The 24,106-nt window shown below is 45.4% G+C and overlaps 1 protein-coding gene across 1 annotated transcript in view; it reads right to left on the reverse strand.

Annotated features, from left to right (window-relative positions):
* SNX1 (sorting nexin 1) overlaps positions 1-24,106 on the reverse strand; it is a 1,264,276-nt gene that overhangs the window by 167,161 nt on the left and 1,073,009 nt on the right. The window contains exon 13 of the mRNA XM_069624696.1: positions 9,127-9,207. Within this exon, the coding sequence (XP_069480797.1) occupies positions 9,127-9,207 (81 nt within the window). The remainder of the gene's footprint in view (positions 1-9,126; positions 9,208-24,106) is intronic.

The following is a 24,106-nucleotide window of genomic DNA, read 5'->3' on the forward strand; positions in this document are numbered from 1 at the left end:
TCATTAAGGAGGGGCTGGTTATCGACTGGCGAGTCGGTAACTGGGGCTTCGTTCTCTACCGGGGAATCTACTCTGTAAATTTCCTGCTCATCTTCTCCCTCCTCCTGGTCCTCATCATCCGCATAGTATTCCGTCCCGGTTTGTTCCTCCATAATTTCAAACTCCTAGTCCCCCTCAGGGAAAGGCTCTTCTTGGTACCTGGGGTGTGGAGTAGAGTATGGAGTAGAGTAAGGCTGTACCTCGAAGGGTTCAGGTCTTTCGAACCGGGCCCTTTTACTTAGGGGGATGGGATCAGTGGAACCTGAGGGTGTGGCCCCCTGAGGGTCATACGAGAGGAAATGCTCTGGATTCTTGTCGTAAAAATCAGCCAAGGAAGACATCCTTGACATGACCCTGTCTATGTCTTCGCTGGACCATTCTTTGGAACAGGGTATGACTTTAGTAGGCAATTTAGGGGACTTATCAAGGGTACCCTTGCTGGATGTTGATCTCTCAGTAGACTTGTATTTGTTTGTCTGCTTAGGGGGGAAGGAAGGTCTTACAGGAGTGGAAGAAAGTGCTTTCCGCTGTTTCCCCCCCTCCCCGTGCGTGGAAAAATGTTTTCCCTGTCCCTTGGAGGCCCCGGAGACTTTCGACGCCTGGCGTCGAGGATCGGGAGAGGTATCTGTGTTTTTCGAGCGTGGGGCCTCGCTGGTGTTAACTGCGGGCTCCGTCTCTTGGAGCGCGGCCTGGGGGTGGAAGTCGTCTTCATCCTCCGACGATCGAACTTCCATTAGTCTAGGGAGCGAGGCACTCTTGGCAAGAGTGGATGATTGCCTTGCGTCATGAGGCGATCTCGATCGAGAGCGCCCAGAGGACACCGAGTCGGACCGTTCTATCTGTGCCTCTTTCCGAGAAGTCGACGTCGTCGAGGTTCGGTTGGACTTGGTGTGCTTAGTGTGTGTAGGGTGTGTAGCGCTTGCATCGCTGGGGTCTTCCCCATAGCCGCCCTGCCGGACGACCTTCCGAGGTCGGGGACCTGCGCTCGGCTGTCTTTCGATGCCGTAATGCCCTCGCCGTCCGAAAGTACGGCGTCGCTGCCATCGCTGAAGGCGCCCTCCGCTGCCATGGCCGCCTGCCTGGCGTGGTGGGCCCAACGCTTTGTCGAACGGTCCTTAAGTGTCTTAGGTTTAAACCTACTACACGCTCTGCAGTTCGCTTCGGGGTGGTCCCTCGGCAAGCAGAGATTGCACGTGGCGTGCCTGTCAACCCAACGGTTGCACTTGGGGCAGAATTGGAAAGGGGTACCCTCCATACGCACCTTGAGGCAGCGGGCTGATAAGTGTAGGAAATATATAAGTGTATCTATATACCAAGAGTGAAGAGTATGTACCACCCCCACTCTCCCTACTTGCAGGGCCGAGGCCAGCGGCCTACTAGGCCCGGGCCGAGGCCAGCGGCCTTCCGAGGCCCAGATCCGTCGTGCAGCAGCCGACGGTCGATGTCTTCTCCAGCCGTCGTCGGGGTGGGGAAGGATGTCAATAAAGAATAATAAATTTCAATTATTAGCAAAAGTATGGCTAAGGCCAGGGGACTCCGCAAGATGCTTCCGACCAGTATGGCGGAAAAAAACAATCTGAGGATCCTAGACGCGTGAGGGATCTTGGGTACAGTGGACGTCACACTAGGGATAGTATTACTGGCACGCCTGTGTCGACGCCCATTTTCGAGTTTCGAAAAACAAACTGTAATACTCCGCAGCTTCCACTAGATGTCGGCCTATGCACAGCATGTGATCTAAGCAGATTCCACAAGCCTCAGAAATTATATATATATATATATATATATATATATATATATATATATATATATATATATATATATATATATATATATATATATATATATATGCCTATACAAATACATATCCAAACCAGCATAGACCCTCCTCAAAGAGAAGGTCTTACCTTATTGAAAAAGATGTCGCAAGACAGCTCGTCCCATTTGAATCTCGTCCGCATGCTGTCGGTCGAGGCAGTAGTGGCGGGTGAATGTATGGGGCACTGACCATGCTGCTGCTCTGCAAATGTCTGTCAGTGGAACCCCCGCCCACAATGCCGTCAATGACAAAGTCGCCCTGGTCGAATGAGCTCTGGGACGTCCTTGTAGCGGTTTTCCCGCTTTTGAGTGACAGAAGGCAATCGTCGACGAGACCCATCGGGCCAGTCCTTGTTTTGAAATTGCCTTCCCCTTTGTCGAAGGCCCATATGCAACAAAGAGTTGCTGCGTAGATCGAAGTTGTTGAGTTCGATGAAGGTAACATTTTAGAGCTCTCTTGACATCCAGGGTATGCAAGACCTTTTCAGCAGCTGATGAGGGAGTCGCGAAGAAGGTGGGCAGGACAATGGATGAATGTTTATGATAAATCGTAGGAACTTTCGGGATGAAACGAGGACTCGTAGACAAGACCACTTTGTCTTTGAAAAATCTGAGATATGGAGGGTCTATGACCAATGCCTGTAACTCTGATATCCGTCTAGCCGATGTTAGGGCAATTAGAAAAGCCACTTTCTATGATAAAAACTTCGACGACGTGGCCATCGGCTCAAAGGGTGATTTCATTAACCCTGCAAGTACCATGTTAAGGCTCCACGTCAGTGGAAACCGCTTAATCGGGGGAAACGTCCGGAATAAACCTCTAACGAAGTGTTTCACCAACCTGTCACTAAACAAGGGCGTTGATTTCCTCCCTCTTGTGAACCTGGAGATGGCCGCCAGATGAACCTTCTGTGATGAAAAAGACAAACCACTCTTCGCCAAATGTAGTAGATACGGGAGAATCTTTTCCGGAGTAACCCTCAGAGGTTCCACTCCTGCCTGTCCTTGGCACCACGTACAGAATCTCCTCCACTTACACCTGTAAGACTTGTTGGTGGACGGGGCCCGCGCAGCCTGTAATATCTTCCAACAGTCCGAGGGAATGTTCAAGGCACCAAATTCTGAAAAGTCAGGAGCTAAGCTGTGAGGTTGAGGCTGCTGGGGTTGTGATGCCACACCGTTCCTTCATCCCGGGACAAGAGGATGGGCACCTTTGGGAACGCTATCGGGCGGTCCGCTGACGATGAAGCAGGTCGGAAAACCATGGTTGCCTCGGCCAACACGGCGCTATCAAGATGACTCGGCACCTGTATCTGCGTATCCACTGCAGAGTTCTCTGTATCAGAGGGAACGGAGGGAAGGCATAGAGGAACTTGCCCGTCCACGGGAAGGAAAACGCTTCTCCCACCAAATCTTCCTGTGGCCACCTGCTGGCGTACATCTCGCACTTCTTGTTCGCCTTCATGGCGAAGAGATCCAGTTGAGGTCGCCCCCATTTTTCGAAGACCTTCGACAATTGATCGGTGTCTATTTCCCACTCGTGAATCTGGTCCATATTTCTGCTGAGTGAGTCCGCCTGCTCGTTCCTCACTCCTGGCAGGTGATGAGCTACGATGGATATATCGTGTTTCAGAGCCCAGTGTCACACTTTCTGGATCGTGTGCCGCCTTGTTTCCTTAAGTAAAACATTGCTGTGTCCGTCAGAACTCTCACTGTGGATCCCTTGATGTGAGGCAGGAAGGCCCTCAGGGCCCAGCGGACCGCTCTCAATTCCAGAACGTTGATGTGCAGGAGAGATTCCTTCTGAGACCAACGGCCTTGTGTCTGCAGAGTGCCCATGTGCGCTCCCCAGCCAGTTAGGGATGCGTCCGTCACCACAGTGAATGGGAACTCCGGCTCCTGTAGGGGTAACCCTTTTGGAAATATTCTGAACTTTCGTCCACCACCGAAGAGTTGATAGGAGCTTGTCGTCGTCGACGGTCAGCCTGTCTGACCAGAGGCCCTGAGCCTGCGTCCAACGGTCCGCCAAAAACTGTTGCACTGGCCTCATGAAAAGACAGCAGTTGGGCACCAGAGGAATGCAGGACACCATAGCTCCCAGGATTGATGTATATTTTCTCACCGACAGCCTGGAATTGATTTTCAATTGACTTGCCAATCGACTGAGCCTGGTGATCCTGTCGAGGGATGGTCTGACTAACCCCAACTGGGTCTCGAACTGTGCACCCAGAAACACCAAGGTTTTGGACGGCGTTAACAAGTATTTTTCAAGTTTATTGCAAACCCCAATCGTTGCAAGAGGCTCATGGTGTCCTGTAGACTCTTGTGCGTCGACGCCGGGGAGGACCCCCTCACCAACCAGTCATCAAGATACATGGTGGCCTTGCCTTCTCAGCCAGGCTGCCACTGGAGCCAGGCATTTCGTGAACGTTCTGGGGGAAGATTTCAGTCCAAAGGGAAGAACTGTGAACTGGTAGTGAGTCCGCCCTACCACAAACCTTAGGTACTTCTTGTGTCGCCGACACATCGGTATGTGGAAGTAGGCGTCCTGCAGGTCCAGAGACGCCAGAAAATCCCCTTCTTGAACTGACCTGATCACCTCCTGGAGCGTGAGCATCTTGAACTTTGTGTTTTTCAGCGACTTGTTTAGTTCGCGCAGGTCTAGGATGGGACGCCACTTTCCATTTGGCTTTTTCACCACAAAGTATCGGGAATAAACCCCTTGACCCCTTTGTGACGACGGGACAAGTTCTATAGCCCCTTTTTGTAGCATAAGTGCTACTTCCTGCAGCAACACGCTCAGATGGGATTGAGCTACATACGCCGGTGGTATATGCGGAGGGTTTCTCTGGAATTGCAGAGAATGACTGTATTTTACAGTGTCCAACACCCATTGATCTGTTATCAGTTCCCATTCATTGATGTAACATGATACTCTGCCCCCCAGAACGTTCCGATGCCCGTCATTGCTGGTCTTTACTCTGTTTATCCCTCGTTGACGAGTAACTTGCTCTTTTCTTGGGGGCCTGGTAGTCCCGGCGACGTTTAGCCGCTTGCGAAGCTCGCCTGTATCCCTGAGAGGAATATGCTGGCCTACCGAAGGGTCGGTCCCTCGATGAAAATCTGGAATTCCCCGATGCTCCTCTGAAGAGACGAAAAGACCGGAAACTCCGACCACTCTGGAGGGCCCCCAAGGAACGCGCCGTGTCCGAGTCCTCCTTCATGCCCTTCAGGGCTTCGTCGACCTTCTCGCCAAAGAGGTCTCCTTCAAACGGCATATCCAGTACCTTGTACTGCACCTCCGGTCGGAAGTTGGTGCATCTCAGCCATGCCTGTCGTCAGAGAACTACGCCGTTGTTCACTTGCTTAAACCCTGACTCCGCAAGGTCCACCGCGATGTTAATGGCCTGATTCGAAGCCTCCTCACCTTCCCTGACCAACAACATAGCTGCTTTTCGATGTTCATCTGGGATGTGTTCGAGTATGGGCGCCAACCGATGCCACATCTCCCTGTCGTATCTAGCAACTATGGCGAGCGAATTGGCCGCCTTCACTGGTAGCACCTACCGCCAGGACTTTTTTTGCCGAACGCATCCTGGCATCTAGCATCACTTTCCGGAGGGGTCGTACACTTGTGCTGAGCCCTTGCCTTTCTCGTCGCCGCCGCCGATAACACACAGTCAGGTGTTGGTTGAGAGGAAAGGCACTTGGGAGTAGAGTCCGGGGCTTTGAATTTTTTCTCTAGGCGACCCTTCACCGCTGCCTCTGAGAAAGGGTGACACATGGTCTGAAGACCTTCCTTCCACACTTGATCTAGGATGGGCACTGAAAACACTGACAACCTCCTTTTGCCCATGTGGTCGAAAAGAAAACAGTCCTTCTCTTCCTCTTGGGCCAGGCCAAATTCCGTGCAAGCCCTGGCCATCATGTTGTGGAATGACCCGATATCGTCTGGGGGAGACGGCTGAGCCAGGCTCCTTGGGGTATCCAATTCCGCATCGGACTCCCAAGTCGGATCCCTGGAGGGGGAAGGGAGACCACCGACGGCATTCTGCTGCCTGATTCCAAATCCAACAGTTCCCCTTTCTCGTAGCTTGGGGCCAAGAGATTTGCCACCGGAGGCTCTGCCGCGGGGGTTGAAGGTGGAGGGTGGTGAGACGGGCCCGGGTCGTCGTCGACCGACCTGGCTGGAGTTGTTCGGGGCAGTCTGTCATCCAGTGTCTTTAACAGCGTTTGCAGCGTGGACAAAACCTTCAATGACAAAAATGACTGCGGATTGAGCAGGGGGTAGAGCCCGGAATGCTCCCGGGGAAAGGTGTGGTAAATTGTAACTCCAGGTCTGCAGGGGCAGCTATCCTTTCACCCTCGTCTCACGAGGATACTGACAAAGCCTCCTGCTGTAGTGTCCGGCAAAATTGGGTCGTAGACCTCTGGACGCCAGGCCTCTTGAGGGGTGTCCGTCGACGAAGCAATAGTTGGCCCCGTCGTCGTCGTCGCCTGCAATCCAGGACCGGTTGATGTTAACTGCGACGGCGGCAGAGAAGTAGATGACGACTTCCCAACCGGCGATGACCGTGGTGGTCGCGCAGGCTTATGCGTTGCTCCCGCCTTTTCCGAACTCGACCTGCGTTTCTCCGTCTCTCGACGCAAGGTCGATCTATGACGATCGCCCGAGGAGGATTTAGATTTTGATTTGTCTTTCCTCGCTGAAGATGAGGACGAAGAGGCCTCTTCGAAGAAGAGTCCCTGGAATGGCCTACTGACGATTCCTTGTCCACCGGTCGCGATTTCTTTACCGGTGGTTCCGATGACGATGAGCGGCGCGGGACCCCTGAAGATTTTGACACCGAGGCCGCGCTGCGTGTGGAGCCCACTTCCAAAGGCGGGTATGCCCCCGCTCCGTCGTTCAAGTCTGCGACTCCGATCCTTAAGAGTCTTCTGGGAGAAGCCCTTACATATGTCGCACTTGTCAGCCGAGTGATGAGGGTGCAGACAGTAAATGCAGTCCATATGTCCGTCCCCCTCGTAGACCTTCTTTAGTCCGCACGTAGCGCACGGGCGGAACAGTGCTTTCCCCGACATTAGGAGAAAAAACCGCAACAGCACAACCTAACCAAGTAGAAAATACACAAGGTGTTCCCACTTTGGAGACGGTTGAAATCTGAAGGGAGCCACGGGGGCGGGGCATTTATACCACTACGTCCTAGTGGGGCGTGTGTGCGTGGCCCAAAACGACATAGATAGGACACAAAAGTGTCTAACTTTTTCCTACAGGAAAAGGCTTTATAAGCTTACCGAGGGTTCCCAGTCTGTCGACAGGGAATATTCCAAGCATGTGAATCCATGAAAGATCCAATGCCGGAGAATGCAACATTTGCCACTGAAGATCCTAGAAAATCCCAGTGTAGAATCCCAAAGTACACCAAAAAAAAATCAGTGCTCCATTTGCGACCAATTTTACTCTCCAAAAATATGCACTACATTTCTAATATTTAATTGAGCACCTAAAGGCTGTGGTGATGTCTATTTAGTGCTATATTTTTGAACAACTTGACTGGTCCTATGTCTAAACATTTCCTATTGACCACTCCATTTCCTCAACATTTCCTGTTAACAACCACTTAATGTCAAATGAAGTTAAAGGCCTTATAAATCTCCTTTACTAGAATTTTGTGGTCTACATAAATATTAAGTACTGCAAATTAAAATGTTGTATCAGCAGTCTTAAGTTTATTACATTTCTAATTTGTGTGGCAATACATTTTCCGCCAACTGAGCACCGATATATGTTTTGTTGAAAAATTGATGTTGCTCATTTCATTTGATATGCAAAGTTTGCTCATTGCGCACAACAGGTTGGGGACCCACTGGCCTGGAGGATCTGGGCCAAGGCGACCATCCCAAATTTTCCCTTGAGCAGATACAAATTGAACCGCCACAGATCAATGATAGGACAAATGCCCCTGTTCTCCCTCAGCACTAAAAAATACAGTTGGCACCAAACCTTAACCCTCTCCGAGATGAGACGTAGCTCTATAGCGGCCCTCTCCAGGAGTTGTTGAATGTTATCCAGCAATATGGAGTCACGGGAAGAGGAAGGGCCTGAACAAAGTGGGCTGCAAGGGTGTTGAAAAAAGGGGAGAGCTGCCTTGAGATACACCAAACAGGCCCCAAGTTTCTGAACTGGGTGCTCCCATTCTCCGATAAGTGGAGACAACTACTCCTCCACTGGGATGTAGTGGACAAAGTCCAGATTAAAGGGGCTTTGGACCCAGTGTTGAAGAGGGGACTCTGGAAGTGGTAACAGTGTCCCTCTGTTTTGGCGGGGAAAACATTGCTCCACCTGTTTGCGCGAGAGAGTTTCTCTACCATGGTGGGGAAAAGAGGTATTGGTGTGAAACAATACACCTTTTGAAAATACTAACCCGAACAATTCAGTTGTCACCTTGGAGGATTTTAACTTCTCCAGAGATTAGTCGGCCTAAGAGGTTATCGCACCATTCCTCACAATTCTGAGCACAGTACGAATAGCTATTAGTACAGAATTTAATGGAACTCAATTTATCAACCCTGGAATGATGAAGGGCTGAGTTGCCTCTATTAAAGATTGTGGCAGGCAGAATAAACCTCATACTAGAAACTAGTGCTTAACCTGTGAGTTATTCATGAGGACAAATGGTCTACAGCAATGTGGTTACCGCTTTAACCAAAAGGCAGAGCTTTCATGACCAAGCTCGGCAATCTACGGAAAATAGTTTCAGCTCTGTGCCTCAGTCTAGCACAACTGGTAGAGTATAGAATCAAAAGCTTAATTTAGAAATACATTTTATAAAAATGAGGATTGTATTTGCATTGTTGTAATGAATTGCATTTTCTCCTATTTAAATTAACTGACATCAAGGCATCTCCTACATGCTTGAAATATACTCCAATAGTGTGTTCTGCATGTTTCTTTGAATAAAAACACATACAAAACATCCCAAAAAATATAAAGTTAAACAATAGACTGAGCAATCAGTCTATTGTCCAACAGCAAATCAAATAATTCAAATCCTATTATGCCGCACTTCCCAAAATGTTTTATACCTCCTGTGCAGTTTGTGTAAGCAGGTTGTGGTGCGACGATACAGTCAATTTCGTTCAGGTTTGTGAATAAAAATTAAGTCTTTCACTCGTAAAAGCATAAGCAGATCTGTCTTGCAATTGATTGCACAAGGAAGGACCATGAAAAATCTGGTCATCAGGACAATAGGTACTCTACTACTGTACCTCAAATCGTGTCACCTCCTTTCGGACAGTTGCAGAAATCCGTTCAAAATCTCGGTCATACTGTGTCACACGAGTTTCCCACTAAACCAGAAAACAATAGAAGCAGATTAGAGACGAGGCTCATGACCACAATGAAATGTTTAAGTGGCAGGCAGTATGCAAGCAATACGCAAATTATGTGATACAACCAATTCCCTTCTTTGGGCACTTGGCAAATGCAAAAAAACAAAAGAAGCATTGGAAAAACCAACAATTTTGGCTTTTATGAGGGAAAGGGAGAAGCATTTTCCATACACTGCCATAATGGTATTACCTGGCCATGAAACACAAACAGCTCTAGTACCTGGGCACATCAAAGTGCCTGGCAAATGGCAACCTAATCTGTATACAAGAACCAAAATTAGTGGCATTGTCAATGCTAACAGGAATTCAGTGCAAGGATTCAGGTCACACATATTGCTTAAAAATCAAGTGTCTGAAGGCACAAAGACATTTTTATTATTTTACCAGTAACCGATTTACAGCTGCAATTCAGCCAATAACCTTCTGAAGACAATTTAGGAAAAAAAATCACAGCATACCCTTAACAGCACAGAACCAGCTCAAAGACCTCCCCAGTGGGGAGGGCACGTAGTGTCTAAGCATATCCATGGGTTGGCAAAAAGCCAAACACCACCTGCAGGCTGTGTCTCCCTCACCTCGCATCTCTATCCTCCCTTTACTTCCCATGCCAATAGTTTCAGCTTATAGGAAGCACTTACAGCACCACTAAATATCCGCAACTAAAAAAGCAACAATTAATTGGAAGCAATGATGAACAAAGTAGCTGTACTTTTAAAACCAAACTATGCATTTTGGGTGCAAATGTCAACTTGTAATGCTGAATTGCCAATGTAAGATTTAATTAATCTTTTCTTTGAAGCACAATGAACACAAACATTTTCATCTTGAAAATGGTCAGGAATGCCCGTCGCCTCTCGCAAAACTGTTTTGGTAAGATTAGGGCTCTTACAAGTAGAAGAAAAATCACTTACCTTTTCCAAATGTTCTTTCTGATGGATACAATATTCATCATACAGAATGCTAATGTCATGATAATGCTCCAAGTGCCGAAACACATTTTCAGACTGACACAGGACATCAGCAAGACTGTCATCATGGCATTGGTGCCCAAAATAACAAGCACCAGTTCCTCATTTCTAGCCGCTTAAGATAGGGTCAAAGAAGCAGAAGACCTTTCCATGATCAACATCCACAATAAACGATGCAAACAATCGCAGTATCATCTCCAGTGAGTTGTCATTGGTGGACAAACGAATCCACCAGACAGAAGATATCCAAAGGCAATATGTTCTTCTAAAAAATAGGTTCCCGTCCCAGATTCCTCCTCCCACGTAAGGCTCTCAAAGGAGCACACTGTATGGAAGGGGAGGCAAGAATTTAGGAAGAACCAATAATCTCAAACGGAAAACTTTAATGAGAGACTGAGGAAAGCACAAGTGTTATTCCTAGGTCATAGCACAAGTTGCTTATGGAATCTACACACTACGTGGCACAGAGCCCCTAAGTGGTGGTCTTGTATTAGTATCCCTGAAAGTAATTCACAGCTGAACCTGGTTTGCTTGTTCCCTATTGTATTTTTCTTTCCTTTTGCAACTTTCCCATCTTGTCCAATGAGACCCCTAGTGTATCTGCATACGGTTTGTGTTCTCCTGGACTGATTCTTGGGAGAGATTTCTTACAATCTCACCCAAGCTTAACTCATTTTGTTAATGGGGAACTAGGGAGTCCTTAAAGCTACCAGTGCAGGGATCCATGCACTCTAATTGGGTCTATGTAAAAGCACTACACTACATCCCATAACAGTGGCGCAGGCAGACCTTTCTCCCAATCTTTTTCCTTTTGCACATCTGGTGGAGAGCAGATAGGGGGGTGGCAGTGGTACTTTAATTTCCAATTTAAAGCCAGTTTTATTTGGGATTTCAAGCATGCTTAAAACGCAAGAATACAGAAAGACGTTATTTTCAAAATTTCTTCTAAAAAGCATATACATGTAGTTTCTTTGATAAAAAGGTGCAACTGCATAATTAAAAGATAAAAGGTCACCCTTAAGCAGAAAAGTCATGCCTTGAGACGACGGCTGTATTCTGCTCTTTTTCAAAGAGGGTTTCAGACTATGATCCCTTTGCCTTCTAAAATGCTTACATACCAATAAATTGTGCAAACTATGTTGTTGCACAAGGCCACAATTGCACTCCTTTGGTTTAAAAAGTTCACATTTATATCTACTTCTATCCACTGCTTTTAGTTGATCTAGTCACCCTTTTATAGGTACGCTGCTGAAGTCTAAGCATAAATCTCTGTTAAATAATTCTCCCAGCCACAGGATGGCTTCAGAGCGCTTTAGCCTGCTAGTGACTCATAGCTACTGCGACAAGCTTACATTATTTTTACCTTTTTGTGTTAACTTATGTGCATCTTTATTTTATAGCATGACAGCATATTGGACACTACAGTACCCAAAATGGCTGGGCAAGTTGTTTGAAGCCCTGTCAAAACTTCAATGTCCTTTGGCTGCCTTCCTCCCCAGTAGGAGTAGTATGTGGCCATATATGGGCATCTTCTTTGAAGATAATATTGATGAGGAGAATTTCCATAGTGCCTCCCTTTACTGAACTGCTGGACCTAACCTGTATGGAGACCTGCATGGATGAAGTTGTCATCCTGGATCTATGAGCCATCATGATCCTGTATCACGAGCAGAGTATGCAAAGTGGGAAACTATCCTAGTGTTGGGAGCTTGAAAAACTTGGTGCTGTGTGTCCTTGTCGTTAGCCTGAGACCTTTCTCCCCTGCTGCTGCCTTCTGCCAAGAAGGGGAACACTGGTACAGCCTTATTTCTATGGTAATTCATCCTTTGCCCGCAGACGATCTGCAGGGTCAATAAGACGGCTCGTCATGCCAGATTTGTCCTCATAGTCCTCCATCCTAAAGGGGATTGTTAAAGAACTCTTAATTCAAGTTCAATCTAGCCCATCATGGTTGTGGTCCATTTAATTAAGTCACTTTGGGAAACCAGAACCCAGCCAAATCAAAAAACACAGATGTCAGATGTAATCTGGAGTCCACTCGGCTCTTGAAATCCCTGGACTTCAAACACTGGAACCAGCAGTGAGAGAAGTTCTCACAGCAGCCCTAACATATGAGTGATCATTTTGGTTTTGACAGGGGCTGGAGGGGCAAAGGTACACATCTGTTTTGATAACCCCTGCTCCCTTGTCATTCTAAATGATATAAAGTCCTACCTGAGACAGGGGTTTGGTGGTGGAATCAAAGTCTCTGCCTCTGGTCTGGGTTGCACAGGACGCTGTGGAACAGGTATCGGCCCATTCCGCACAAGGGAAACCAGACTATCATACGCAAACTACGTACTGTTTCTAGTACCATTAACTTCACTGAACTGATCTACTTTGCAAACTAATCTTTGGAAGCCCAAATCTGGTTACTTACCTTAAACACTGGTAAACAATGTCCTTAGGAGATGGCCATCTTTAAATAATTCCATTCTCGCTCCCATTACCCCCAAGATGTTAACCACATTAAATTTGAGGTGCAAAAATTCAAGAGTAAGCACGTTATTTGGATATTCCAGCTTATAAGTGGCTTGATAACCAGTTTCAAGAGTTGGAAGATATACTCGCAGCTAGGCGATTTACTTGCTAGCTCTGTGATGATTTATGATTCAAATACAAATTTCACTTTTCATCATATTCTTGAAGCGTTGTAAGGGAATTAGAGCAGGGTCTATGCCAGCACTAAGACAGTTTTCTGGCTTCTGATGCAGTCATTAAAAAAGAGCCCCCAAATCCACACGTCGTGGCACGGGAAGCCTCAAGGGTAAGGTGCAAAAGGGTCTTGTTTAATTGTTTTTGAAGGCCTCTGGCAGTATGGTCCAACAGTATCAAATCATCGGCATGGCTGAGCCACTGTGCAAGTGTGGTGCCCAAACTAGGAGGATAGATGTCACCAGAGCTCAGCTCTTGGGATAAATATGCAAGGTAAAAGTTGAAGAGTGTGGGAGCCAATATGAAGCCTTGCTTAAGGCCCACAAAAGTTGGCATGGTATTAGTAGCTTCCTTTGAAAGTGACAATCTAAGACTTTAACACTCGTATTGCTGTGGAACAAAATGTGATGAATCCTATGGATCCCTCCATAAAACCCAGCCTAAAGTCTCTTCCCAGGTGGCCAGGGAAAGGCCAATGCTTCCTGATCCTGACATTGGGGGTGGTGTCTGTGGGAGGATCACATGGGAGAAGAAAAAGCTCAGGGTAGTGAGAGGATCCCATTGGATGAGATAATATGTATCCTCCACTAGAGAGGGTGACAATGTAATGCCAGGTATGTAATGGCGTGGTGTAAACAGCTTGCTGTGTCACAGAATTCACATGTAACCAGGGGTAAAGCCACTCACGAAATCCTATACCTTAAAGGAAATAAAAAACCTCTTATGAGCAGGGTTTACAAGGATCCAGAAGTCTTTAATCATTGCTTCAGGAGACCATAACTAACGCCTGCCACTGTTAAAAAATGTGTATCTTGCAATGATTTCTCAGTCATTATAATAGCTGGACTTCCTATTCTTAAATGCCTTACTAAGTTTATATCCACAGGTCACATTTTTATCAAAATTGCACAGATAGTGTATTAGCCTCTTAGCATCTCTTATTTCCGGATCATAATCATGTTTAGGATTACCCATGTTAAGTATGTCAGCCTTGTTAATTTGACCCTTGTTATTGCTAATAGTGTGGGCTGATAATCTGTGCATGGCGACATCATAACACTCAAGATTAATTTGACATTTCAATCAGTATTCAAGGCCTCTGAAGCAGCTATGTCTAAATCACAGATAGTGGAGCCACATTAAACAGAAGATCCACTACATGCAGCATTGGAGAAAAGAAAAAATTGCCAACTGGGACTTTGTTAGGGAAGAAAAGGTGATATGAGATAAATACACATTTGCCATGTTCGAACTGATCCCATTATGTCCAATATTTGTTTGTACTTCCCCTATATGATCATATAAAGGCCCTGGGCCAAATAAACCCATTGAGGCGGTCAAAGGAATATGATCCCTTCCCTTGGAATAATTGCTAAATCTACGTCATGGCTAAATAGCGTATGAGAAATACAAATATAATCAATGGTTGAAGCATTGATGGAGGACACCCTAGTAAAACTACCCAACCTTTCCCCTTGACAGCGACCAAATAACATAAGACCATATGATCCTAGGAGTTTCGCCCAAACAATCCCTTGAGATTCATATGCAATTTGCTGGAGTAAAGAGGTAGGGATATCAGCATGGATAGAGGGATCAGCAGGAACCTTAGAATTGAAATCTCCCATGATTTTTAGTTGATGGATCTGATAATATCCCTCTATTACAATTGTTACCAGTAGGATAAGGGGTAAGTTAGGCTTACGTCCGAGAATAATATGCATTTATAAACATGCCTACTATCTGGGGAAACCAGGTTAGACTGCCAGCAAGAAGTCAGACGGTACTTCCAACTTGACAAGGATAAGAGTGGGTTTTGCACCAATTAGAAGACCAACCTTAGGGCGGCCCAGTCGCCCTTTAAATGGCACCTTTTATATTGTGCATCTTCCATCATTCTCTAGCTCAATTAATCATGTTTCTTGTAAAGTCCCAATTCTGTAATTAATAGCCAAAAAAGGTCTTCGGGGCCAAATAGGTGGGAGAAGCCACAGTTATTCCAAGAAACTAGGGAAAGCTGTTTGGTTATGGTCGTATCAGCGGATTCATCGGAAGAAAATAACCAGCGCAAGCTGCCATCAGAATCATAGCTAGAATCAGTAGTGTTTGACGTGTAACACTCTCCCACGTTTATTAGATGTGATCACTTTTTTTTTTTATTGCAGGAAATGCTTCCCTCCTGGGATATTTCTACTTATCTATGCGAGAGAATCACCAGTTGCAGTAGAGCACGTTCAATATTGCTTTCAGTTTAGAGTCATGTTTGGTGGCTTACTCAACATAGTTAGTGTGTTCAAAAGTACAATCATATCCAACATTCCACTTTGTGCGAAAGAAAACGTTTCAATACAAATTCTGAGAAAAAATGAACACAAGGTAACATACTCGTTTTCCTCCATTAGGTCAACAATCTCAAAGTCAGTAGAAGTTATAGAGCGCAAAGATAGTATTCTAGAAAATAAATGAAGTAAGGCAGAGCGATTTAGAGAGCACTCGCAAATATGACAAGACACACTGTTATTCCAAGTACTCTGTAATCGGGTGGCCTTGTGGCGGATCATCAATACCCCAGCTTTTGGGTTGCTTAGTCGTAGAAGGAGCAGCAGCGTCTTCTCTTTATCATTCATAGCTAACTCAACATCCCTCCAACAGTTGGTTTTCTGCCTAAGACTCATGTATATGTTTTTCTTGCAAATGAGTGACATTTGTTTTGAGGGCCATAACCTCCCAATCAGAATTCTCATAGTAAATAAGGTTTCCAGCCCATACAATGCTAGATTGTCATTACCAGGATCCATTTTGGCACTTTCATCATATCGCAGATTCGTTTTTTGAGAGTGTGTATTTGCATGCTTGGGTGTCATTGAGGGCAGATATAAATGAATATTTGAGGTGGATCTAGGGCCTGAGAATAAAGATGTAAAACATATTAAATTCTTAGTCTTAGTCCCCTCTCCTGCCCTCTTATGAGGTTTGGCCTTTTGTTACGGTTCCCCAAGGTGAGCAATGTCAAACAAACATCTATCATTGGTAATAAGGTGTGCAGTAGGTGGTCGAGTTACAGACAAAAGCAAGATTACGAGTAGCCTTCTCTGGCCCCAATATATTGTGCTTCTTCCCTAATCATTTACAAGCAGTGGTATTAACACCCTTTACATTTGGGAGCAGCAGCCTTAGGCCTTGCAAAAGACTGGCTCCTGTGAGGATTCCCTCCCCAAGAGCTGTTTTCACTGAAGCACAGTTCCCCGGGGCTGATTACAGCACTGCAGGTAATCATCAGTCCCCTTGTGCGCCTCCTCCTCCCTTGTCTTTCGCAATGCGGGGGACATCCCTGAAACCCCTGTTCCTGCCCCCCCCCATGGCCTTTTGAGTGGGGGACACCCCAAGCCTCCTATCCCGCCCCTCCATTCCCAAATCCCAAAACATTCTTACACATGCACCCCACACACACATACATAAATACATATGTGCCCACATATGCATTCCCCCTCCTCTTTCCTTACCTCTCTGGCCACCGTTTATGCAGCAGTCACCGCATGCAAAATAACTGCAGCAGTGCTGCCAGACAGGCCACCGTTCAGGAAATGCCCCCTGGGGAAAAGGATTCGATGTAAGAGGGCATTTGGAACAGACCTAGGTTATCTAGTATTACACTTGTCAATCTGTAGAATCGGAGCATCGAATGGTTCCGAAATTATAACAGTAATTGTAGTAATACAGGCAATAGTAGTTTTCAACTGGTGCTTCACAGTAGTTTTGCCCAGATAAGTGGAATCCAGTAGTTTCATGGGTATAAAAGTATCTTCTTTTTATTGAGCCATGGTAATGAAGTTTGACAAGACAATCCACATAAAGGTCTACGGGTACTCAATTGTTCAATCATGGTATTTAACAGAATGGTATGATCAGGCAAGGTTTTGTACAATTCTTCAGAGAGCTTGACAAGCAAAGTCAGTAGGAAATCAAGAGCATGCCATTGAGGCCAGATGATGCGAACATTTCCATCCAACACCAAATAATTCCCTCTAGAGTCAGAGTCATCTAGTTCGTTGTCAACAGATATAGTATCAGCAAATGGGGAGAAGCAATGAGACTTTAGTTCGTAAGTTCGAGGTCAGTCAGATGCAGTTATATCATTTACAGCAAGTGTTCTTTTTTTCCAAACAAATTAACGTTCAAGTTACTACATATGATAGAAGGCATTTTCAGAGCAGGCAATATGTCACAAGGTGCAGAATCATTAACTAGATAGAGTTCAAGTATTAGTGGTGTGGCAATGCTTTTCACTGATGAAAGTGGGCCTGGGTTGGCAGTAGCTCACAGAGCACTGATTTGTTCACCAAGTGAAGAAGCTATACAGTGTACGCATTGGCCAATGTACCCTCTGTTGGTTTAACAGGGGAGTCGGGGGTATAACCACAGCATCCTCTGCAATGATGGACACTAGTGATTGTGTTATCTTGTTTCCTAGGCATGCCATGTAGGTTGCTATACACTCCTTGATGTTGGCACCATGTGGAGCTTTTCCTTGTGTAGCAGCCTCTAGCTGGGTGGAATGAGTGATTTTAGGCTCTGATGGAAAATATTTGCCAGTAACACTAGTGGATTTGGATGAACTAAGTGTCCTAATAGATTGTGCGGTCACCAGATTAGTAGTGCTAGCAGCAGGGGGGAGCACTTCTCGCAATCACAGTCTGTGATAAAAGTCAGCGACTTACCAGCGGCTGCGATATCCAAGTCCTTGCCAACAGAAGGGTCCAAGCCTTCAAACGGCAGAACGCCTTTTGTTCAGACATCGGATAGCAATGCTTTTTGCACATGCTGCCCTGCCTTCACCGCAGCGGCTGGTTTTTGTACGCCTGGGTGGCAGAGCAGAATGGCTCAAAGGGCTATCTGTGAGGGGTCTGAAATGCGAGGCGGACAACTTGACAAAGGGTTTTCACAAGAAGCCATTTATTAACTTAAAAAGGGTGTAATAAACGCCTCGCTTTCCCCAGCCTAAAGTGGGTTTCCCTGTCTATTAAAATAAGACTCAAGGAAAACACTAATGCACAAGGATATCTGTCCCTCACACCTAACATACAGCAAAAGCATTTTAGGTATTCAATTGGATGTTCAACTTCATCAAGGGTCGTATCCCCTTGCCCAGGATGAAGCAGATTTTTCGAACACTTCCAATGAATAAAGTGAATTCCAATACTTTGATTCTACTTCAAAAAGTAGAAACACAAAAGTTCTCCTAATATCCAAGTTCTGTTTCCAACACAAAGTTCATTTACTTCTGGAGGGTTTCACTTTGCGTCGTAATTGTATTATAATCCAACAAAAACCATTTCCACCACAACCTTTCACCACAATGCAGTACTTCAAGATGATCTTCCCTGGTTGACTAACCGGCCATGACTACCACTAACAATTCCTTTCTTGGTGTACTCTGCTGCCAGGAGGAACCTCCTAACACTGCTACACGTACTCTGTGGTGTGGTTCATTTCAAATCATTAAAGTCTGACTTTCAACAACAGTAAAATTCATAACTTATTTCATAAGGATGCAACACCCATTGATGCGGTTTGTTCCAATGATTGATTGGCCATATGCAATGCAGGTTATGTTCCTCTCCCCCCTGACACTCTCCCTAAGGAGGGTAACTTTCCTGCCACCTCTGGGTTTCTAACACCACATCAGTTAACTGTTGATTCAAGTTTCTTTCTCCAAGAAAGCAGTTTCACCCTTTTGTTTCTATCGGCTTTTCCTTGGTTTAGGCAAGCTGGTTACAGTTTTGTTCTAACATTGGATCTACGTGATTTTTCCGTCACAGAAAAGTTAGCGATGGAAAAGTTTGCATGAGAAATGTACAACCCCAAAAGGTTCGTAAATTTCCCATGCGAACATACATTTAAAAACCCTACAAACCCACACCCCCACCGACAACACACCCCCGCCCACACCCCCAACATACCCCCACGCACACCCCACTCACCTTTTAAGACACGCTGTGTCCCTGCAGCACCGGTTCCCTTTCACTTCGTGATCGTGAACCAGCGCAACAGGGTCTTTTTTTTCCAGACAGCTGCAGGGCTTTCCCCCCACAACCCCCTGCTCACTATACTGTGTAGTATAGTGAGCGGGGTGGGGTGGCGGGGGGACACCCGCAGCCTTTTTCTTATTTTTACCTACTTAAAATGCATGCCACCAAAGGTTCGAACTTTTGGTGTTCGAACCTTTGGTGGTATGCATTTACAAACTTTTCCAGTCATTTCTACCTATTCCTAACACTGCATCCTCCTTGCTTTGCCAATAGGGGTTACTGTGGGGTTAATACTGTCCCCTCCTTCCTTTGGCAATGGTAATTACAGCCTTCATTAAATATCACTCTTTCTTTACTTGGATAGTGATAAACTTTTAGTTCGGTTTCGCTCAGCAAGCAGTCAAGCCAAAAATGCTTTTTATCATTAAGTTAGTACTCACAAAGTACATCTGTAGCTAGCGGTTTACGACAGAGCGCCCCAGGGTCACCTTTCCAAGGCTAACTCACCGGTCATTCACCGCGCATCCATGTTTCCCGCTGCTGCCACTTCTGCTTTCTTCACCAGACTCTGAGCGTCTGGTAGCTCCTACTGCAAGTCAGTGCCTCAGGCCTTCCCCAACACAAGCTAACATTGCTCCCATCATTTTTTGGTTCCCGCCGGCCCCCGGAGACCGACACAATGTGCAGAGAGCTCCACTCTCCCACAAGGCAACCCGCAACCACCTTAGCACCATTAACTGCCAAAGGCAAGGCAGCGGTCCAGGAGTCTTTGTTCTGCCCCTGCTGCATACAGAGCCACAAACTTTCTGCTACTCCCTCGCATCTGCACCTGAGGGGGATTTAAATGGTGACATTTCCTGCTCAGGTGTAGATTGTTATGAACACTTATGAAGACTGCGCATTGCAGTTCTGTGCCTCTGAGCTCCTCTGCCTCGTCCCAGTAGCTCTGGCATGATGCGACTTGAAGTTCCTAACATTCTACTTCTGCATTTCATCACATATTTCGGTTTTAACTTTACCTAACTCACTCTGTCTACAAAACATATCTCTAGATAAGGGACTTATTTCTCAGAGGGAGGGTATTGATGCTCTGATCCTTATACTGACCATAATGGCTTTCACTACCAATATGTTGGGTACCTTTAGGAAAGGGAGTTTGATTCCGACAACAAGCCATTAGATATTCTGGCATCTTGGATATCTCATCCTTCAAAGGTGATGAGTACCGAACCTCTCCCAGCAGAATCCTCCCATTACCCTGGGGCTCCTTCTCCTCCCAGCTAATACCACCCCCAGGGTTAGGATGAGGAAGCGGCTGCCTTCCCCATGACACCTGGGAGGAGAATTTAGGAAGAGTTTCTGTGAGGATTCTGCAGGCTTCATCACATATCCCACCCCAAACAGTCACTGTCCAGGACTTTCCAGCAAGTTAGGAAGCCACTAATCAAAGCCTATCCACGCTCCTGTAAATGGCATCACAGAAGTCATCAATGATATCACATATGGCCTTGCAAGGACGCGTGTTATAAAACCCCAACAAAACTAGAACGAAATATGTGTTTTTCAGATGTTAGAAATAAGAAACATTTTTGCATATAACTCATTTATTGTCCAATAGGGCCATCACATCTAGTTACTATTTTGGGACCAATTTTTCACCAATACATGTCCAATAAAGCCTTTCGAGATGCTAACATTCACCACTAGGTAGCTCCTTGTCATTCAATGGGGGTCAAAGCGCATGCACAGTCCACAACTCACACTGATGCACTGTGAGGAGACAGTGACATGTAAAAGTCCCTTCCATCACACAGGCATTCAGGCAACCACCATTCCAGTCACACTGGTAGGCCTGAGGGTGAGGCCCACACACCTTGAAAAGACTCAAATGGGGACAGGTAATCTCAGCACAGGCTCTCCCAAGCCCCTGGCAGCATTGACGTTTTTGGGTCCCACAAAGTTATAGCGAACAGTGTTTTCTATTTGTTTTTTCACACAGATAAAACACACCGGGCTCCTTTCCTGTGAATAAGTGTAGAACACCTAAAATGCAAAGTTTGATAGATGGTGGCAGTAGCCTAGGTGATACGGCCTAAGTAAGTTACTAGCAATCCAACTATGGGCCACCCCCGTTTGTATCCGCAGAAGGGACACCTACTTAAAAACAATCAGGGTGAAAGAAACCAATCTCAACAAGAAATGGTATAGGTCACCCTGTCCTGTCTGTCAACTATGTGCATCAGAATCCCAACATTTGATAAATTCTGTAAATGGTCGAGTGGGTGATCGATAGTGGGTCAGCAGCACGGTCAGTCCAGTCGAGTGGGATAGGGTTTGCACAGGTGATGATGTAAAGACTAATTCTAGGGTGTTACCTTTGTTGTGCGTGAGGGAGAGCAACAACCACTTACGGTCCATGGATCTGGTCAGTGCAAAAATGTCAGTGACACTCTCAGGGATGTTAAAATCTCTGAGAAAGACAGTGTGCTAATCTGGCAGAGGTTGGACAAGTCAGCAATGAACAAGTTACTGTGAGGTAGTCTGTAGATGAGTTGGAATGTCAGATTCCCTGTGAGATAAAGGGAAACATCAGGCAAGTGATTCAGACAAGCTTGTTCTGGGAGAGGGGGATGATGGAGCATGGCAAATCGCTCCTCTGGATGATTGCCACTCTGTCTCCTGCCGTTCCTGGTCAGGTAGCATCTTGGATGCAGTAGCCTGGGTGTAGGATGACATCGAAAACAGGATTCTGGCTCTGGCCCCATAAGGCCCAAACAGTTGAGGTCTTAGATGTTGTCCATCCCTAGCTGAGGACACCGGTGAGGATGATGCATAAGGAGGGCTGGTGAAATAGGTGGTGGGTGGAGCAGCTGAGTGGCAGGTCCTGGTCAAGTGACCGGCAGCTTCCTTCATTATCTTTTAATACTGATTTTGTTTAAAGTGCTGACCTAGCTCAAGAGCAGCAGGGCGCTGTACAGAGTGAGGGTAGCCAGCGTTTGAGCTGGCATCTTTAAACAGTAGCGCAATATTGTGAGTTGATATCTGTGCGTCCCTATGTACATCCATTGGTATTAGTCCTTGGTCAGGTGTTGAAAAAGTCACGTTTTGACAGCTTTGAGAAATTGGAGAATTGTGGGGGCATTCTGAGCTAATACAGGGATCAAATTCCAAAGGGTGGTTGCGTGACAAAAGGAGGATTGTTTGCGAATGCTGCTCTCTGCCTGGAGCTGGTCTGATGTCCTTAAGTAGCTGCATGGAAGGTGCAAAAACTGGTGGCTGAGCAGAACACCCAGGTGGCAAGGTATGGTCACTAGGCCAGCAACCTCCTCAATACTGTCTGCCTGTTGTCCTAGCATGGCGACACTTCAAATAGAAAAAGTTTGAATGATAAATGAGGTCTGATGTGGTCAAATAGGATTACACTCCAGTTGATGCGTATGAAACCTGAGTTACTGAGTCAGATAGATAACAAACTGCTCATTTGAAAGCACACTTGTTTTGTAGGAGTTGGGAAAAGTTGAGAGCAAAACATGTAAGATTTCACAATATTAAATGGTTTCCCATAGGCCCCGCTGTTCCTCTGGTATTGGTGATAATTTAGAGGCGCCTTTGCAGGAATTACTGTAGCGTGGTGTGCTACCTAACAAGGTGTACTAAACACACTCAGTTAATAAAAAATGAATACTTTGTACTCTGACAAATATTCCAATTGACAGAGTTTGTAGGGCTGGCAAGTAGTAAGCCAGATTTGAATATGGACCTTGTTGGTGACAGTCCAATAATATTGTGAAAGTCTCATTAAAAGATAATATAATAAAAATGATCTTTGAAGACGAGAATGCCTATTGAATATTTTCTTTTTTTATTGAGCGTAGTTCATTGAACATCTTCAATATTACAAAAAGCAATCAAGAGAAAAGTTAGCAGTTCAGCATAACTATGATTATACAATGCCAATTGTTACAATAAGGTACAATATTGAGCAACTTCCACATTAGGCTTAATCAGTATCTGACAGATTATCTTTTCCAATTTGAGTTGTAGATTGAATTATCATATAGTATTGAAAGCAAGACCCATAATCTTTTGTTTTAGAGGCAGATTGTCCGAACACCCTCCATACTTCTTTCAGATCATCACACCAAGCCATTCTTGCACTATGAATGTCTAGTCAATCATCCATCTTCATAGCTAATGATTTTACTACCAAGAACGCCATATTCACAACATATTTGGTTAATTTACTTATCCTTCAGAACACCCGGCAAGCAGAGTTGAAGCATCCTGGTGCCAGATGTGAGAAACTTTAGTTAACTATATCCTTATAATTCATAATTGACTGACAATTCCACGCTATGTGACAAAAATGCATTTTCTGATCGATATCTTGACCACTCTCCAGTTACATATGGGATACATCTAGCAACCTTAAGGGGCGTGTAATAAAAATGCCTAGGAAAATTATACTGTAATAGTTTATGCTTGTAATTTGGTGACTCTTTTTGCCAGTGCCATTTGGGGGGCGCCTCCAGTGGTCATATGGTCACTGATGATTTAGAACAAGCAGAGAACATCTTACAACCCCTTCAGAGTTGTATGAAAATTGAAAAATAGTTTCCATGTTCTTTCATCAACAGGCTTTCTAACGCCTGCTGTTTCAATGTGGAAAGAATAACGAAAAAGTTAATCACATTTTTTCTTTTTTATCTACCCTTTCCCACCCCTTCCCCTTCAAAAAGAAAAAAACATTTTTTTTTAAAAATCGATTCAACGTTTGTTATTCCTTGAAACAGCAGGTGTTATAAAGCCTGCCAATAAAAGACCGTTGTACCGAAAAATATAGGGTCTCTCATGGTTCCAATGTGAAGGTGGGAGCAAAGGCTCGAGCGAAGCTTGTTAATCATAAGTACCATAGAGTTTGAATCTGGGGGTTCCTCCAATCTCTTTGTATTTAGCCACAAATGTGCATATACTCTTCATTAATAGATATTCCATAATGATCAAACATAATTCCACGAAACCTCCCAGTACTTTTGGTTCAAAAGAGATTGAAATGCCTTTTAGTCTACCAAGGTTTTTATTGAATACTAAGATGCTGGCAAGCCTAATCTCCTGTGCAATCAAATATCTAACAAGGTAGACCTCAAAGCAGACTAACTTATGTGG

This window comes from Ambystoma mexicanum, chromosome 11, assembly GCF_040938575.1.
Source record: "Ambystoma mexicanum isolate Mex_15411 chromosome 11, UKY_AmexF1_1, whole genome shotgun sequence".
Classification (NCBI taxonomy): domain Eukaryota; kingdom Metazoa; phylum Chordata; class Amphibia; order Caudata; family Ambystomatidae; genus Ambystoma; species Ambystoma mexicanum.